Source organism: Chiloscyllium plagiosum, chromosome 13, assembly GCF_004010195.1.
Source record: "Chiloscyllium plagiosum isolate BGI_BamShark_2017 chromosome 13, ASM401019v2, whole genome shotgun sequence".
NCBI classification, from domain to species: Eukaryota; Metazoa; Chordata; class Chondrichthyes; order Orectolobiformes; family Hemiscylliidae; genus Chiloscyllium; species Chiloscyllium plagiosum.
In genome coordinates, this window is record NC_057722.1 from 31,155,402 (window position 1) to 31,175,122 (window position 19,721).

At 39.6% G+C, this 19,721-nt stretch overlaps 1 protein-coding gene across 1 annotated transcript in view; it reads right to left on the reverse strand.

The window, feature by feature from the left end:
* The window catches only part of si (sucrase-isomaltase (alpha-glucosidase)), a 150,265-nt gene that overhangs the window by 11,517 nt on the left and 119,027 nt on the right, over positions 1–19,721 (reverse strand). The window contains exons 40-46 of the mRNA XM_043703005.1: positions 18,857–19,005; positions 18,671–18,755; positions 18,518–18,574; positions 12,831–12,955; positions 12,024–12,112; positions 9,506–9,555; positions 4,730–4,903 (exon numbers count right to left, since the gene is read on the reverse strand). Of these exons, the coding sequence (XP_043558940.1) occupies positions 4,730–4,903; positions 9,506–9,555; positions 12,024–12,112; positions 12,831–12,955; positions 18,518–18,574; positions 18,671–18,755; positions 18,857–19,005 (729 nt within the window). The remainder of the gene's footprint in view (positions 1–4,729; positions 4,904–9,505; positions 9,556–12,023; positions 12,113–12,830; positions 12,956–18,517; positions 18,575–18,670; positions 18,756–18,856; positions 19,006–19,721) is intronic.

Consider the following 19,721-nt stretch of genomic DNA (forward strand, 5'->3'; position numbering starts at 1 on the left):
ATTGGCCATGCTAAATTGCCCGTAGTGTTAGGTAAGGGGTAAATGTAGGGGTATGGGTGGGTTGCGCTTCGGCGGGGCGGTGTGGACTTGTTGGGCCGAAAGGCCTGTTTCCACACTGTAAGTAATCTAATCTAATCTAATCTAAAAAATGTTGTCACCCATTCCTCTATCAAGATTAAAATGAAGATGTCTATTGACAGATATAAACTCTGTGAAAATCAGTTCGGCAAGATCATTAATTTCCCATTCTTGCCTCTGGTATATATTTTTAATGTAACCACATCATCAAATATGAGGTTTTTTTTGAAATGGTAAGTTCCATGACAAGAGCCTTTTCATGTGCATGAGCTTTACACAGCTCTGGAATGGAGTACTAATTTTGCATGTCTTCTGGAAGTGACTTGCAGTTGTACAAATGTAGCACATTTAATCATTACTGGGCATTGCCTGTGCCAGTGAGACTTTGTTGTTCCATAACACTCTTGCGATCAGCTGATTGGCTTGTCATATGTTCTGTTAATGTGTTTGTACATTTTTAAGTGAATAGATCCTGTTGCTCTCCTGTGGTAAGGTTATTCTTTCTTTTTAGTGTCTGGTTCATGCTTCCAACTAAAGTTAAATTAGACAGATATCTAGAAAATTAAATTTTCCTTGAACATTTAAAAAAAAAATCAAGGACTTCTGAATAATTCTAACACCAGTTCTGGTTGTTGTGAGTTCTCATTTCAATCTCCATAGTTCCAGTTTTCCACTAAACTAATGTGGTCAGTAATGAAATCATTGATGGATTCTCCCGATGATGAACTCTGCTTTTAAATCTTGCACATTCAAGAATTTTATTTATTCACAGTTTGAAGGAATTACCAAAGGCTTTTCATCATTTTTTTTCCAAAAGCATCAGCACCTTCTTTAAAATTTGGTGCTTCATAACATCATTTGAAATAGGACCTACTGAGTATAATACTACCTTATTTAGTTTCAGCTTTAAAGTTCAACTTTGAATTAATTTTGTACCTTAAGAATTGCCTTCTCCAAGATTTGCAATCCCGTGTTCTGCTTGGTCCAACTCTGGCATTGATTTTTTTTTTGGAAGTATCATTTCTCCATCCATTTCATCTCAATCTATTTATTTATTCATACCCCTTCAAGCTGTTTTAAATCTGTAGCATCTCAATGCTGTTTATAATTTGCTGACTTCAAACTTGGATTCTTGCATTAAATCAATGATGTTAAAAGCTTCTTCAAATTTTTTAACTCAGTATTATAATAATGTAGGAACACTTCTTTTATCTGCAAGCTTTTAAATTCTGTATTACTGCAATACTCAATGAAATTCTTCCAATAAAGTTTAAAATTCAGTTAATTAGCAAAACTATATCACATTACTTCTTTCAAACTTTAAGCTGTTTTCATAGTCAATACTCTAGTAGAAGACTCACCAAGTTTATTTAAGGAAACAAAAAGGTAAAAGTAAAAGATTTAAAGAAAGAGATGAAGAGAAGACTTTTTTTTCCCTGAGTGTAGGAGGCTGAGGGGTGATCTTGTAGGGGTTTATAAATTCACGAGTGGCACAGATAAGGTCAAAGTCTTAGAAAGTCCAAAACTAGAGGTCATAGCTTTAAGATGAGAGGGAAAGCTTTAAAAGGGCCCTGAGGGGCAACACAGAGGGTTGTGCGTATTAGGAACGATCTGCCAGAGGAAGTGGCAGCATCAGGTACAGTTACAACATTTAAAAGATATTTGGACATATATAGAGATAGGAAATGTTGAGAGGAATATGGGACTAATTCAGTTAAGGAGTCCTGGTCAGCACGGATGAGTTGGGCTGAAGGGCCTGTTTCCTTGCTGTGTACCTCTATGACTCTATATGAAGAACTTTAGACTTTATTAAGGCGTTATTCAGGTTTTCCCACCTTCTGTAGCCAAGATGAAAGTTTCACACATCTTCATGGACAATATGGATATTTTCCGGCCTTTCAGCATATAAAATATAATGCACATCATCTTGTACTTTATAAAAAAAAACTTGTATGGTTGCAACTTTAATTAATCTTCCTGCTAATATTATGTCTTAAAATTATAAGTGCTCTGATCTTCTGAATTTCCTACTTTCTTCTGTCAGTCTCATTCTTCAAATCTTTTACATTTGCATTTTTGACTCCTTAAACAAATTTTGCAAGTTTTCTGATACTGCAACCTCAGCATAAATTAATTTTCTGGACCTTACTTGATCTACCATTGCCAGGCTCCTTGGAGCCCACCATCGATTGCACTGATGCTCCTTTTCAGTACTCCCTTTTATTTCTTCCCTGCACAAGCTTGTTTTTGTATCTCTATTAGAAAGTTTTCCCAGTTCTGCAAACAAGGATCCCTATGCGTACACCAGAGCTCCCAGTTACATCCACAGAGCCTTCTTCTCTAAGGACTTTAGGTAGAATCATGGAGGAGTTGTGGGGTATGGTGAAATTTGTGGTAGAATCAGACAAGAAGTCTTAATGTCTAGCTTAATGTCAAGAGCAACATGCGGCAAATTTTATGCCTAGCTGGTTAAATACCTTATTGACACTGCAAATTGCCTAATTAATATTCAGCTTCCTGTCTTACCAAATGTGCTGAACAAGTTGGATGTCGAGAATCTTGGAAATCAGAACAGGTACCCCATGATTTAAGCTTGCTGCTGGTTCTGAATTACTTCCATGTTGGACACCAGGCACCAACTTCTCATGGCATGTTGCATGAACACTGGCCACACAAACCTCACATTCATAGATATTAGCATTGACATGTGCCAGCCTCTAATAACTCTCATGGCAAGTCTCCAATCCACTTGCGCTTCTGCACTTCAGTGTTTCACCTTAGGCTGCACCGGCAGCTATCATTATAATTCTGCAGCAAGGACATTGTGTGCTCGAAGACATACACTCAGACTGCATCCCAGTGTTTTTTAGCACACTCTCTCCTCTGAGCCTCTCTGATTGTTTAATGCTGGGCAGTCCTCTAGATAGCAGAGACTGCACAGACCTGGGTGGAACCTTAAACCAAGTCGGCATAGTCTAGTATTGTGGAGTCCACTGCTGATTCTGGGAGAGGAGGATATCCTGTGCCAGCACCATCCCACCCCATCCAACATCACCTCTAGACCCCTGCTCGAACTGGCATTTCTCCTTGTCTGCTACGTCCAGAGCAAATGTCAGCAATCATGCAGGCTAGTTCCTGACTGACAGTGCTTGTCTGGGTGCACTGCGCTCTTTTAAATATAGCACCATCACAACGGATGCTGGTCCTCCTATCGATATCCAGAGGGTGGTGTGCATTCTGGGAATGGTATGTGGTAAAATGGGACTGGAATTAGACATGAAAGCCATCATCGGGATGGGGTGGGTAATTAGTGAGGGTCATTTGTTAATGTACACTGAGAAATCTTCCCCGACCTCGTGGGGAGAATCCCACCAAAAACTCATTACAATTGACATCAGCCAAAAGAAAACGTAGAATTTAGCATCTGTTTCTTCACAGTGCAACTATCTTTATTCTTCTCCTAACCAACACTGATTTTTCTGAGGTGAAGGCATTCATCTGGAGTGCTGCGTTCTTTCTGTTGTAGTGGTCACGTTTGTGGTTAATTCTTGCTATATTATCAGTGTCTATCAGTGTCTTCCTGAAGTGCTAACATGATTGCATGGTTTCAGAATCTTATTTATCCTGGATCAAATAGATAGTTCTCTATTATTGCTACATTTAGGAATGGTGCCCACCACTGCTCAACATGTCATACTGGGCTTTGGGTACCAGTCACTGGTGGCATGTGGTGGTGTAATTCAATGCCGCTAATCTTTCTTTCTAGATATTTTCTAATCTGCTCAGTGAAGCGATTACACACTTCTGGAACAGGTGAGGAGCTGTCTAATTATCATTGTTTGCAAAATAAACCATGAATGAATCTTGTCAAGAAATGGTGCTTCTTTTACATAACATGGCCTAAGTTATTACAAGATGGCAATTGTTACTATTAACATTAACTAGTTATGCATACAGTAATCATTACTATGAAAGCCAGAGTTAGCATATTTGTCTCCATTGGGACTTTCTGATTCTCTAACTAAAGATTGTGTGGCAGCAGGTGGTGTTTTATCCGACATCAATCTGAACTCGTTCAGGAACATTATCTTGTAAAACATGAATTAAAAACTCTGTATTTTTAATGTTTAAGAAGTGTATAGTCGGTTCTGATATAACACGATAGTTCCATTATTGCATTATATGAAAAGTGCACAATAGCTGCACCATTTAAACATGCCAATACATGTAAGGAAACTTTGCATTCGAAAAATAACAGTCTAAAAACTTCAATCACGTTAAAGCCAAATTGCATTGAAGAAATATGCATTATAGCAGAACAGACTAAACTGATAACTAATGCTTTTGCCCAAAATGTTGATTCTCCTGCTCCTTGAATGCTGCCTGACCTGCTGTGCTTTTCCAGCATCAGTCTCAATTGTACTGATAACTAAATAACTCTCATCTAAAGGAACACTACGGTTAATATTGTCCATTGATAAATCTGGGGGTCAGGCAACACTCTTGCCGTGCATTTAATATCCAAGCATACTTATATATGTCTATGCAAATAAGGAAAGCTCATTCCTCATTTTACCACAGCCAATCAAATATAAGAAATTGTATTTGCAATGTGAACCTGTGCATCCTTGCAGCAGTGATGTTTTCTTACCTGTGATTCAGGTTTGTACTCAACATTGTTGATTGTGTGATTATTGTTCTCATAAGTTACAGTGACATTTGTAGAGTGAAAGTTTCTCAGTCCCCAGACTTGGAGATGTCCCAATTTCACTTCACTTGCTGTACTCTTTGGATTGTCGTGAACAATTTCAGTTTGCACCCTGTTCTGCAATTTAACAAATAAAATGTAGAGAATATCAGATGTTATAAAGCAAATTATATTGCAAGACTGCTAGTCTTATTTAACTTAAGTCAGAAACATTAGTGAAGTTTAATCAGTTAAGATTCGCACGATATAGCAATAAGATAAATTCAGAAAATGAATGTCATGCTGAATTAGATGGTATGGCTGTAATGCAATAAAAAGCTAAGGAGAGAACAAATAGAAAACCAAAACATATAGAACATAGAAAAATACAGCGCAATACAGGCCCTTTGGCCCTCGATGTTGCGCCGATCCAAGCCCACCTAACCTACACTAGCCCATTATCCTCCATATGCCTATCCAATGCCCGTTTAAATGCCCATAAAGAGGGAGAGTCCACCACTGCTACTGGCAGGGCATTCCATGAACTCACGACTCGCTGAGTAAAGAATCTACCCCTAACATCTGTCCTATACCTACCTCCCCTTAACTGATGGAACTGATTTCTGCACATAAATGACAATTATGACATTTGAGTAATTCAATTCATTGTGCAAAGTCTTGTAATTGTAGAGTTCAGGTTAGAAAAGTATGGTTACAATGTTGCAACACTTTTCAATGTTTATTGCCGACTGCTGAACAGAAACAGAAAATTGCATAATAATTACGTGTTTATCATCACTATATATGTCTGAAGCGAGTCACCAAATTAATGCAACAATTGAAGTCCTAATCTTAACAAAAATTTGTGTTGAGTTTGAAAAAAAAATCCTAAATCTGAATTATTGCTAAGACCAAGGCTCATATAAACAAGTGAGCATGGGATAAATAGATGAAACATCTTGAGTCAAAATTGTGCACTGTAAATCAATGGCCTTGAGTTAAGACATGCAAAGAAAACACATATGTACATCATTCAGTCCTTTTGGTAGGATACTCTTCAGAGGATTGGTGTGGACTTGTTGGGCCAAAGGGCCTGTTTACACACTGTAGGGATTCTGTGCGAAATCTCATGTTAAACTTTTGACATTGTTAGCAGAATTCAACAAGACAGGCATCAAGACATGATGGAAGAGGTTGAAAGATGCCAAGCTCAGATGGAGTGGATTGTGAAGGGGTTGACATTGGTAATGTCCATGAGGAAAGCTGAAGCTACTCCAGTATCATTGGAGGCTCAGACATTGGTAGAGGAAAATAGACATTTGGGCTCATCCTAGGCAGAGGCTCCTGCTATGCATTCCCTCAAGATTATGGAGGAGGAAAGTGGTATCCCTTGTTGCATTTACCTGCCAAAGAATAGGAAGCCCAGAGAAGACTGGAAATACCCAGTGATACAGTGATTGAGCAGGCAAACTTATGATGGGACATCAGTGTATGAAAGCCCATCAGGAAATTTTTGGAAGAGGTACAAATATTCAGAGAAGCTCACAGCAGATTCTTGAGCTACTTGTCAAAGGGTTTTGGGGACAGCTGTAGTCTGATAGCAATCACAGGTGTTCCACGAGTACAAGCAAGCCAAAGGGAAGGGCCTAGTCTCTGTATCCCTAGTGCTGGTGAAATGGTTCAACTGCATCATGCTCCTGGAACCCTCCTTCAAATTGACCATGGACAAAATACTGTTGTACGGCCTAATGGAAACAGTGAAGAAATGTAATCTCTGTACTGCCTAATGGAAACAGTGAGGAAATGTAATCTCTGTACTGCCTAATGGAAACAGTGAGGAAATGTAATCTCTGTACCGCACTGAGAAATAATAGTGACTAACGCCAATTGTCTTTGCCATACAGAATGCATTATCTGGACCATGGAGAAAGATTGGACTTCTATGTTCTGGAAAGAAACTACTATCAGGGAGGTGACAATTGACATGGACAGGGATATAAATCTCAGGTTTGGAGAGGCAGACAGAGCTGATTTCTGCACAGTCAGTACATGTTCAATCCTTGCTATCATAGCTTCATGATAAACCTTGCAGCTGATCCAATGCTCCAAAGAGGTATCACGGTCATAGCAGAGATGGGCACTTCAAATAAACTTGCCTTTAACAATGAAGACCTCTACTGTTAACAGATACAAACCCCTCATCCATTGCAATGACGTTTCCTTTTCACCAAATGTTAAATCAATTGAACTTTCTACAGAGAGCCAAGTTGGGTGGTGGGGAGATCCTTCAGCAACAGGCTCAGACTTATGTAGAAATATAGAGACTTGCTCTATGATGAAATGTTGTGTCTAACTGACAGAGGATTGGAAGTGTTGCCACTACTCATCAGTTTTTCCAGAAGCATCTCACTGACAGGTGAAAGATGATTGAAGTCACTTCTCTCACCCCGTCTCTATGTTGCAGAAATAAACTATGCCCTCTCACAGCAACATCAAACTGTCCCACTTAGTTCTCAATCATGCTTAACATGACCGAGGTTTTCTGGTAGCTCTTGACCTGATTGACATTCCATAAGGAGTAATGAAGTTGAGAATACCCATGGTGTTGAGGTTGAATATGTTAAGAGATGTCTGAGCATCCTTGGAAACTGCATCGTGAAAGGAATCTTTGAATTTGCTCTGCACGCTCAAAGTATATTCATCTCTCTGGGACCCCAAACTGTTTAAGCTGCAGGAAATCAAGCTGACCTTGTACCAGCCTACCCATTCACTGTTCTTGGAGGCTCATGCCAGCCAACTGCAACTGGCTGGTATCGGGCTTTGCTAGACTATCATGTGCCATATGTGGCAGAGCCTCCAATTTGGTGCAATTCAGGGAGGTTCCTTCATCACTATGGATGAAATTGGGAGAGGGCCAACTTCAGTGACAAAGATATTTAATTCTAATTAAGAACAGTCACTGTGTTTAAAGCTGCTAATGTTATTGACTATGAATCAACTTAGGGAAACATCTTTAACCTTAATTGCAAGGTTAACTTTAGTGAATTGGAGATGACCCAGAAGAGACAGCTTGTTTCTACTCACTCCAAGTACAGAACATGTTTCAGTAGAGATGATGATAAGTTAAGATGACATTGGGTGTTGTCATCCAGTATGCTACAAGAGGCTGTGAGACAAGATGACCATCCACATTCGTGGAAGGAAGATCAGGACTACCTACAAAAGTCTTTAGAGACTGTCATCTGAGAGTAAGTCCATTCACCTCCCCCTGATATTTTGTGAGGAAGAACGTGGAAAACAGAGAATCTGGACATTCAATGCAAGTTTTCATAAGGATGCTTTTCCTCAACCCGAGGATTGAAGAAGCATTACAAATTCTTAAATATGCAATGTATTTCTGCAGACTTGATTTAGCCTATGTTATAGCCAATCACTGAACAAGACTTTGAAAAGACAGTATTCCAAACAGACACAGGGAGACTTTATGAATATCAAGGATGATAATTGGGGTCTGAAATGTTCTTGCCATGTTCATGCATGTGATGAATGAAGTTTTGTCCAACCTTCAGTCCCTCCTTGTATATCTGAACAAAGTACTCCTCTTTGACTCAACATTTGAGGAGATCCTTCAAAGACTAGACACTACATTCGATTTGTTTTTTTGCAGTTTAACTTGAAAATTAAACCAGAGAAGTGCTGATTTTTTCAGACCAAAGAACGTATCTTGGACACTTTGTCAGTAATACTACCTTCCTTGGTAATAAAGAGAAAATCCTAGTGCTAGAAGAATAGCTTCAGCCTGAAATGGGGAGGGAACTGCGTGATTACCTTGGTCTAGCAGGTTAGGAGTTTGTGCAAGGCTCTGAGCAGTTGACTGGCCAATTGCATGACTTGCTGATAAAATCGGTGAATGTTGATGGAGTATTTGTGAACAGATATACAATGCTTGATACTTTGTGATGAGGCAATAGCCTAATGGTCTTTTTGCTGGACTGTTAATCCAGAGACTCTGGGAACCTGGATTCGAATCCAGCAACACCAGATGGTGGAATTTGATGTTCAATAAATAAGAGTTTAATAATGACCATGATTTGATTATTGGGAAAAATGCACCTGGTTCTCTAATGTCCTCTAGGGAAGGAAACTGCCATCCTTACCCAGTCTAGTCTACATGTAACACCAGACCCACAGCACTGTTTTGGCTCTTGACTACCCTCTGGATGATTAGGGATGGGCAATAAATGCTGGCTTAGCCCGTGACACCTCATCCCATGAATAAAAAGAAACATCATGGAGTTTCACTGGGTCCTGAATGTCAACACATGAAAACACTGTGAAGCAAAGGTTTTTCTCATTACTTGTCTTTGTCTTCCAGGTTTCCATCTCGCTTTCACACTGGAAGTGAACACCAGTTTCCTTGGCCTAGGGGCTATCACAAGTTCATGATCAGCTGTGGCTATGCAATGTCACCATATAGTGTATCAAGAGAAACATAACTACTCACAGTAACTCTAGGGGAAAAGGAGCAATAATTTTTAAACCAATTTTAAATAAAATTACCAAATGGCAAACCATTCAAAGCACAAGCCCTGACTATCATTATACAACTCCAGTAGATGGGGTTTTTGGCGAGGATGGCAAGTTTTCAAAATAAAAAACCTTGTGTCATTTACATTTAAATGCTATTTCAGTCCATTGAAATAACTTTAGGAGTTTTGAAAGGCTGAGAATGGCACATACCTCATCAGCGGTGAATTTAGCCAGGAAATATTCCTTTTTTTCAAATGTGTCTGCAAGGTAGAATTGAAAGAAAGTGTCAATAAATACAACCTCAATGGAGCTTCAGACTTTTCAAATGTATGGCTATTGGCACTGATAACCATGCACCACTTATTTTCATTATGAGTTTGAAAGATTCCCATAAGTTATAAAGATCTTCGGCATGACTGAAACAACATCAATAATATATCTCTGGTATTCTGTGTATTATATCCAAACAATGATGTTGAGCTACTGCCCTTCTCTTACAAGCATGAAGGATCCATTACTCACAAGCATGACAGCTATGAATGAGTTATGATGCTCTCCACCAGTGAAGGTGTAACTTGAAGCACAGATGCATCTTGCAAGATTGAAATTTAACTGAAATTCTAATGCAGTTTTAAAATAGTTGCAGAATGCAATACATTGCTGCTAAATGTTGACTATGTACATATCAATGAGGTCAAACGACACGATGACAATGAACAAATGTAAAACCTCCCACTGAATGCATTCTCATCATTCTGATGCCCACAGATGATTTTGACAGGTGATTCCCTAACGTATCAGGCATTCTTTCTGAAACAGATCTTGGAGCCGACTCAAGAGTTGTTCTGGATCACAGTTGGGTAGGGTGGAGGAGGGGTTGGGGAGTGGTTCTAGCTTATAAAGGGATCAAATTCTTGATTTGTAGGGACTCCGAGGACAGCCAGAAGGAAAATAAAATAGTGAAACTGGTGAGTGAGACTTCTGTATACTTTAAACTCTAGGTCAATTTGGCCAGTCCATCCATTTCGAAGAATTACTATCACTTCCCTCTGGATGTTTTGGGTGTGCTTTTGGGAGATGGTGGTGGGGGTGCTGTGGTGGAGGGAGTTAAGGTCAAAGGGTCCCTTGGGAGGAGTCTGCCAATAGTCGTGCAGGTGCAGCAAGCTAACGGTTCATGGAGAACAATGTGGCTTACTAAGTCTGGAGGGCGTACCAATGTCCTTTTGACCTATTAGCAGTGCCATGAAAGCACTTATTTCAGGGATCCATCCCAACTGTCCTCCTTGAATCTGTAAGTTCTCCTGTGGTTGGACGCCCAGCCACCTATGGTAAAAGTTGTGTGACTTTCAAAATTATGTCATGGAGCCTAATTGTGATAGTTTAAGTAACTATTCCATTCCTTATGAATGACTGTTTGCCTAGCCTTCATCCAAACTCTGTTAAACCTGAAAGTGAGCTGTCTCGAGGCGACTACAGTTCCATTTCCAGATGTTTTGGTTCATAATTTCCAAGATGACTCCACCCAGTGGTTTTTAGGACGTAAGATATGGCCTGTAATGTTCAATGGTTTCTGCATAGTGTAGTATTTATGCTGATACAGTGAAACACGACAGCTTGGTTCTGAAGTTTATGACACAGTTATGGAATCAAGTAGACAACCTGGGCGGCACGGTAGCATAGTAGTTAGCACTGCTGCCTCGCAGCGACAGATTCCTGGGTTCAATTCCCGCCTCAGGCAACTGTCTGTGTGGAGTTTGCAATTCTCCCCGTGTCTGCGTGGGTTTCCTCCAGGTGCTCCGGTTTCCTCCCACAGTCCAAAAATGTGCAGGGTAGGTGAATTGGCCGTGCTAAATTGCCCGTAGTGTAAGGTGAAGGAGTAAATGTAGAGGGGTGGGTTACTCTTCGGAGAGTCGGTGTGGACTTGTTGGGCCGAAGGGCCTTTTTCCACACTGTAAGTAATCTAATCAACAGGGAAAGCAGCACATTGGACATCAAACACAGGGCTGTAGATTCTTCAAATTATCATCTGTGGCCAAGAGAAGGAATTGAAGATTAGGTACTGCGTCTCCTTCACTTGACTACTAACCCAGTGATCTCTCCTGTTAAACATGTATTGATGTTAGTTTGGTGTGGGGTTAAGCAATAAATGTCATAGAGGATCATAGAACTACTACAGTGTGGAAGGCGGCCTTTTGGCCCATTGAGCTCACATCAACTCTCTGAAGAACATTCCATCCAGACCCTGCATTTCCCATGGTTAAACCATCTAGTCTGTACATGCCTGGACACTATGGGCAATTTAGCATTGCCATTCCACATAACTTGCATGTTTTTTGACTGTGAAGGAAACCAGAGTCCCAGAAAAAAGCAACCATGCAGACATAGGGAGAATGTACAAACTCCACACAAGTCCTGAGGGTGGAATCAAACCCAGGTCCCTGACACTATGAAGCAGCAGTGCTAACCACTAAGCACTGTGGGTGCTGTCCAGTCATGCAATTGAAACAGGCCATCAGTAAGGTGTTTGTGTGTATAGAACAGAACTCCAAAAGAATTCAGTCTTCAGGATCAAAGAAAATAAATTATACGAAAATACATTCATTATTGTCCCGAAAGGGATTAAACAGAATTACATTCCCACACAGATTATATGACTCCTTAACAGCATTGCCTACCATTATATATTTTACAGCTAGGCAAAACAAAGAACCGCAGTGAAAATGCCTACCAATGCTCTGACCATCATCCCAGAAAAGTTGACCACGAGCGACCTGTTTATCATCCAAAGCAACTATAAGTCCCAGGGAGTTCCTTCGGCTATAAAATAAAATTTATTTCGTTAAAATTCAAGGAATTAAGGGCCACAGGGAAAGTACAGGTAAGTGGAGTTGAAATGCCCATCAGCCATGATTGAATGGCGGAGTGGACTCGATGGGAAGAATGGCCTTACTTCCACTCCTACGTCTCATGGTTTATGGTCTTAAAACTAATTTATAAAGAAAATTTCCATCGCATATCCTTTAAGTTCATAACTGATGTATAAATCAGCTTCCTACTATGTATTCATGTATTTAGTATAGAATTGAAAATGTGGGATGAAGCATCAAAACACAGTAAGAACTCTACACAAATGGATACTTCACTATACATGTTCCTACACTTATTCCTTTCTGTCCTACCCTTTCCTGGCTTTAAAATCTCAGAGCCTGAATGCACTCATTTGCAAACAAACAGTATCCCCCTGCATTTTTTTCAACTGACTTGATTTCTACTTCAATCCTCCTGCATCTGTCAAGCATTTCTGAAATTTAAATATACTATGTAAGATAATGTTACAAGATTGTGTTCATTATTGTCAATTCTTGTTCGTTGCAATTACAGGTTGAAAATTTTGTTGATTCCCAAAATGCACTTTCTATTGCTGGACCACCTCTGCCAAGAATGTAAAGTTGGGAAAATGATCTCCATGGAAGACAGTTTTCCATTGGGTTACCACTTTTTGTTAATTGGAATATACTTTAAAATGTGCATTTACCTGTAATATGTAGTATTTCCTGGCTCTTGCCAGGGAATAACATAACCTCCTCTGATATGAAGATTAATGTGATCGAATGGTGCCGGCATATCAATCCACTTACGTCTTTGAGGGATGCTTTTGGCCTGTATGAAATAAGCATTGCTATTAAAGAGTGCTATTTCTCTGTTCAAGTTGCCAATTAGAATTATACTGATTACCATTATTATTCGTTCTTCCTGTTGATTTGTTGAAAAAAAATCAAGTCACAAGGGTGCAAATCAGATCTTTTTGAGTTCTTACATTATTCACAAATATCTTTCCAGTTGAGTGATTTGAAATTGTATTGTAAAATTAAACAGATTCATGTTAATGTTACTAACTTCACTACGTAACTAGCAGCAAAATGTCAATCAAAAATTATAAACAGATAGCAACCTAAAAGGCATTGGGAGGTCAGGGGGAAGTTAAACTGCTCAACACTTGCAGTGTAAAATAGGCTGATTAGAAATTGGTAGCCTGTTTTACTCCGTATGTGATTTTATGGCACATTGGCTCTTAGTAATATTAGCCACTAATTTGCTGTCATCCCACTTTCCTGGCTGTTAACTCATTTCAATATCTTGATCTCACAAGCTGTGAATGACAGTGTAATACTGATGACCAAGATATGAAGGTTTTGCAGAGATCTATGTTCTTTTAATTAGATTGCATTTGGGGACTAGATGGTGCACAGATTAGCACACGTTGCTTTCAACCTGAGGATTGGATCCAGCACAGAATAAAGGAATCAAATAAAATGATTTTGAACAAAGTCTTGTTTCTGACAAGCAAGAGACCTAAGCATAAACCTGTCCATAAAATAAAGGAGGCAGATATCATTTAATGCAAGACAGCAGCATTTGAGAGAGTAGGAACATAAATTTAAAGTAAACATACTGGTTTTGTGAAAAACAGAGAGAACCAAGGATTCAGACATGTAATTTCCCTGAAAGTGAAAGTAATTAAAGCAACAAAATGGATGAAAGCATTCAATGTCTAAGCCACACATGAAACATGTACACAGTTTTACTAGACTATGGAAAGGATATTAAATGCTCTGTGGGTAATGTAGTTTACAAGAATATGAAGTTGTATATATGTAGAGGATTCTTAAGGAGGTCATTGTTCTCTCCCTGTAAGGGACTCTGAGCTATCTAACTTTATTCAACTCTATGTTGAACAACCAAAGTTTTTATCTTACACTAAAAGCTATGTCCATTAGGATATGATGAGCTCACCAGTAATGGTGTTTGGTGATGAAAGTTGAAGTCCCTTACAGTACATTTTGCATGATTGCCACCTTCTGTGCTTACTCCAAGTGCTGTTCAAAATGGAGCAATGCTTACTTGACCAAGTTAAAAATCACACAACACCAGGTTATGGTCCAACTGGTTTGTTTGGAAGCACTAGCTTTCAGCGTGGCACTCCGAAAGCTAGTGCTTCCAAATAAACCTGTTGGACTATAACCTGGTGTTGTGAGATTTTTAACTTTGTCCACCCCAGTCCAACACCGGCACCTCCAAGTCATTACTTGACCAAGTTAGTGTGTATGTGTGTGTGAGGGGTACATATTAATCAGCAGGTGCTATTCTTCAGGTGTGAGCCAATGCCATGATACTTCATGGGTTCCAGAGTCAATGTTCAGGACTCCCGGGGCACTCCCATATTCCTGCATATCTCTGTGTCTCCAGTGTTGTTAAGGTTGTCCTGCTCATTGGACAGGACAGGATCTTGTTGGCGTTGTCTGGGGTATTGTTTATAAAGCACAATTTTGAGAGTATGACTGTTGGACTGTTCCTTGGCTAGTTTGAGTGATAGATCTCCTAATTTTGGCACAAATGCCCCCCCCCCCCCCCCTAACATTGGTAAGGAGAACTTAAGAACTGAACTGAAGCTGCCAACATTTCCAGTGATGAGATAGGTTTCATATGTTCATTTGGTTTCATTACTGTTCTTATAATTTTTAATAGTTTGATGCAACTGAGAACTGAATGGCTTGTTCAGCTGCATTGTTGTGGGTCTGTAGGTCCGCTCAGGTAAAGATGGCAGATTTACTTTCCGAACAAACGTTATGACCCAGGTGTTTTAAAAATCATCACAAGACTTTTAAAAATAAAACCAAATCCTATCATAAGCTGTGGTTAGATTTGAACCCAAGACCCCAGAACATTACTGAGGTTACTCATCCAGCAACAATACCATTACACCATTGCCTGCCCCCGAGGCCTTGTGCCCTTCCAGCCTCTTGTTCCATTTTTTTGATCAGCTGCATTATGAGCATACTTTACCCCATAGTCTGTGACTTTGGAAATTCCCATACCCTTATTTGCCCTACACTCTATTAACATAATGGTCAAAGTAGCCATGATTTATTTGAATACTCCTGCCCCATTTTAGAGTCCCCAGTCCATTCCTATTCACTAATAAAATTGCACCCTATTAAGTACAATTGCACCTATCTCAGTCACCAATCCTTTGGCAATGCAGTATAACACAGCCTTTCTCCAGATTTGAGTTGCCTGCTTTATCTGGGATTACATGGACTGCTCTCTGATCATTCTTGACTAAACACTGAGGACTGATCATGGCTTACCTCACCAAGTTGACTTATTAGGACAGTCCTTGCTGATCACAGCTCACCCACTGGATGCATAACTCCATAGCATCCTGACTGACCTGCCTGTAATCCCCAGGCTGGTTGCACTTGATCTCCTGGACTGATCATAGCCCAGTGCTTGATTTGCAAGGATAATGATCCCAGACTCACTTTGACCTACATGCCTGAATATTACAAACAGGATTGTTACAAGCTCCTTAATTGACTGTGGCAGTATTCTGTGACTAACTAGTCCATATTGACCTGACTAAGTATTGTTTCCCTTTGACATTCACACATGGACATTTACTTGAAGCATATGCAGTGTGTTTGTTGTGTAACCTACTGGTATATCCTACAGACATAGCATGGTGCTGCCCATTGTCATGTCCTCCACCTTTCTGTAAATGACATTTTGACTGTTCAGTGCTTCCCACTGTCACAAGCTTTTTTCGTCTCACTGTGCTAAATAGCAATGCAAGCGACAGAGACTGGCTGCCTATAGTTGAGCACTGAAGAACTTGAGCACTAAGGTGGCAATGTGAGCCACAGCAACTGGCAGATTATGAATCATTGCTGAAGTAAGTGAGTGTGCACTAAGAAAACCATAAGAAGTATAGAAAGGCTGGCAGTCTCCAATAAAGTGGTGAAGTGAATGGAGCACTAAGGAAAAAGGCTATAAGCCGTAAGATGCATCCTTGGAAGATGCATGAGATGAGTCTGCGTCGCTGCATGTGAAGCGTTCTGGCAGAATGATCACAGGTGTCCTTGAGATCCAAATTAACAAATTGAATGGCTAAAGTGTTATTAGTCTCAGAGTAGACATGGTGATGTGCTTAGGTTGCTGGTATGTTGGTGCCAACATGTTGATTGATTTAGGGCCACAGACAACGGAAGCCATGGAACAAGCAGGGATATTGTTGTGAAGTAGTAGCTGGATGATGATTGGGACAAAAACTTGGTGAGTTGGAGCTGCCAGGTACTTGCTCTGGTCTGCCTGTTGGGAATTAGTGCCATATAGCTTTGCAGTGGAAGCAACTTATATATGTATGAGTAAGGTGGACCTTTATTAAGATGCAAGTTCATAGAACCTAGTCAGTCATCACTCGATTGTGAGATTCTGAATTTGCCATTTACAGCTTGAAGTGAAAGTCAGGAAAAAAAATCTCATAATGTTGAGAATTTGATTTTCTTCATTCTCGTCATATTTTCCCATCTTTCTTGTCACCAGGAAAAACTGAGAAATTTCAGAAGAAGTTTTGAAGATGATTTAAGCTTTTTCCTCTGCAAGTGAATGTGATAGCCATTTTAGTCAGGTGTTTTCATTAAATAGTAGCAACTTGTTAGTCTAATTTGTGATGCTGTTGATTGAGGGTAAAATATAAACCAGGTTAACTGAATTATTTACATTGATGGATGAGAATGTTACCAGTAGTTGAGATTCTCTACTTTGGGAACATTTTAATTAATTTATCCATAATAGTGTCCACCTATGTATTGGGCCATTGTGACAACATTTGTGCTGACATTAAAACATCCCCTCTGATCTGTTTTATATCATGCTTTAAGCTAATACTGCTCTGGAGTATCTCAGACTGTGGATGGCTGCACATTACTAACTTTGACACTTCTTGTTCCTTATCACAAAGGCTCTTCAACTCTTATATATTCTAACACATTTTTATTTGCATCTGGACATAGTTGGCTACCAAATACAGTTCTCTACAGTCACAAAGAGTTCAGTCTTCAAATGCTCATTCTGGGCTTATGTCCTTTCTATCTTACTGATCAGATTTATCAGTTACATCATATGATTTACATGATTCTCAAGTATCCCATTCATAGATCAGTGTAATGAGGTAATGTAATTCTAAAGTAGATATTTCAGTCCTTAAACTCAATGGAACTAGTAACACAAGGGTTGAAAGTACTGCTGATAGAAATTTAAAGGAAGATGTAAATTTCTCTTTCCTCTCTTTCTATTTGTGCAGGTGAAATAAACATTCTTTAATTAAAAAAAGCCTCGTATTTTTCAAGTCTGCCTTGTTCCTCAACTCCAATTACCTACCTCAGTATTACTCCCTCCTCTAACACACACCTCCTCTCCATTTCAGCTCCTCAGTTCAATTTAATTTTCTTCTTCATCAATTATTGTTTCTGACATTGGAGGAACTGAGGAAACTGAATGGAGATGCTGTGGGTCTTTGATTTGGATGGGGAAGCAATGGTGGTGGTGGATCTGTAACTAAAACTACATTAAATACATTAAATATAGAAATACAAAGAATTAAGAAACAATTCCTGTCATTAAGGTGAACACAGAACACAGGGGACATGTCTTCAGCTCATAATATCCAAATAGGACATTACTTCTCTTGCAATCTAAAGTTTTACTGATGTGCATTAACATTCGATCTATTGTTAAATTCCTGCTACAGCCAGACAGCAATTCCTCAGTGCAGCCTACAGAAAAGATTGGATTGTACATTTTCGCATAGGCAGCAATGAATGCCCAGTGTTGCTGCTGACTGTAAGACACAAGCTATAAATAACTCTTAACCTGGAAGGATATGCCAAATTGCTCTTGTCCACTTGAACTGCACTTTAAGCAAAATTATTAATTGGTAAAGAATCTCAATATGATTTAGCAATGTTTTAATTGATAGGAATTATTTGGATGTATCAAATAAATGTTGTGACGTTAAGAAAAAGCATGGAGGTGGACTATAAAAGGAGGGACATCCTTGAGGCTACTGTGTAATGTTTCAGTCTCCTTTCTCAAGAAGAGATATACTTGCATTGGAGGTTGTTTAGAAAAAGTTTACTGGGCTGTTTCCTGGAATGAAGTGATAGTCTTATCAGGAAAGGTTGACCATTTAGTCAATTCATTGGAGTTCAGAAGAATGAAGACCTTACTGAAATATAAGATTCTAAGATGAAATTAAGGAGTCTCCCATTTCAGATTAAAATGAGGTAGAATTATTTCTCTGTTGGTCTTTTGATTTTTTTCTTAACGATATTTTTTTACACTTCATGTTATGAAGTTTGAGGACAATTTGAAATAACTTACCGTAAACCAGTCATACCAGAGAGAGTCCGGGATATATGCATGCACAGAAGTTTCCCCCTAAAATCAAGAGTATGGTTAAAAAAATGTTACTTATATTTATGATCAATTATACCTAATAGGTATGTGAGTAATAAAATAAATATGAATCCCTACCTGATCCAACACAGGACTAATCATCAGTGCCCCACCCCAGAGGAACTGACGATCAATATCCCACGTATTTTTGTCTTCAAAAAACCTTCATAAGCAAAACAAGATCAAGCAAGACAACATCATGAGTGGATTGAAATACTAAGCAATGCTTAATCAGTGTACATTGGATTAGGTTAGTGTGCTTACTCATGAAGTAATGGTCTAATTACTGTACTGCCTTGAACGTGAGCTTCATACATCAATGTGTAGAGAAATGGCAACAATTTGTAACGTATTTGAAGAACATTCCTTGTGATGTTTTGGAATGTCTCATTCCAGGCCACTGGATCCTGTCTCTGAAAAATAAGAATATGATAATTAATCAGGTGTATAATTTAATCAAAACTACATTCATTTGCTGTTCACTTAAATATATCCTGGAAGAAACTTGAAACACTCTTGCAGTACGTCCTGTTTACTTTTCCAATTATGTGAGGAAAAAAGCAATTTGCATAATTGTCTTTTGTGACCTTTGGTTGTACAGACAAGAAACGTAATGGACATATAAAAATTACAGCTGGAAATGTGTTGCTGGAAAAGCGCAGCAGGTCAGGCAGCATCCAGGGAACAGGGGAATCGACGTTTCGGGCATAAGCCCTTCTTCAGGAATGGGGAAAGTTTGTCCAGCAGGCTAAGATAAAAGGTAGGGAGGAGGGACTTGGGGGAGGGGCGTCGGAAATGTGATAGGTGGAAAGAGGTCAAGGTGAGGGTGATAGGTCAGACGGGAGTGGGGGCGGAGAGGTCGGGAAGAAGATTGCAGGTTAGGAAGGCGGTGCTGAATTCGATGGATTTGACTGAGACAAGGTGGGGGGAGGGGAAATACCTTGTCTCAGTCAAATCCATCGAACTCAGCACCGCCTTCCTAACCTGCAATCTTCTTCCCCACCTCTCTGCCCCCACCCCAGTCTGGCCTATCACCCTCACCTTGACCTCTTTCCACCGATCACATTTCCGACGCCCCTCCCCCAAGTCCCTCCTCCCTACCTTTTATCTTACCCTGCTGGACAAACTT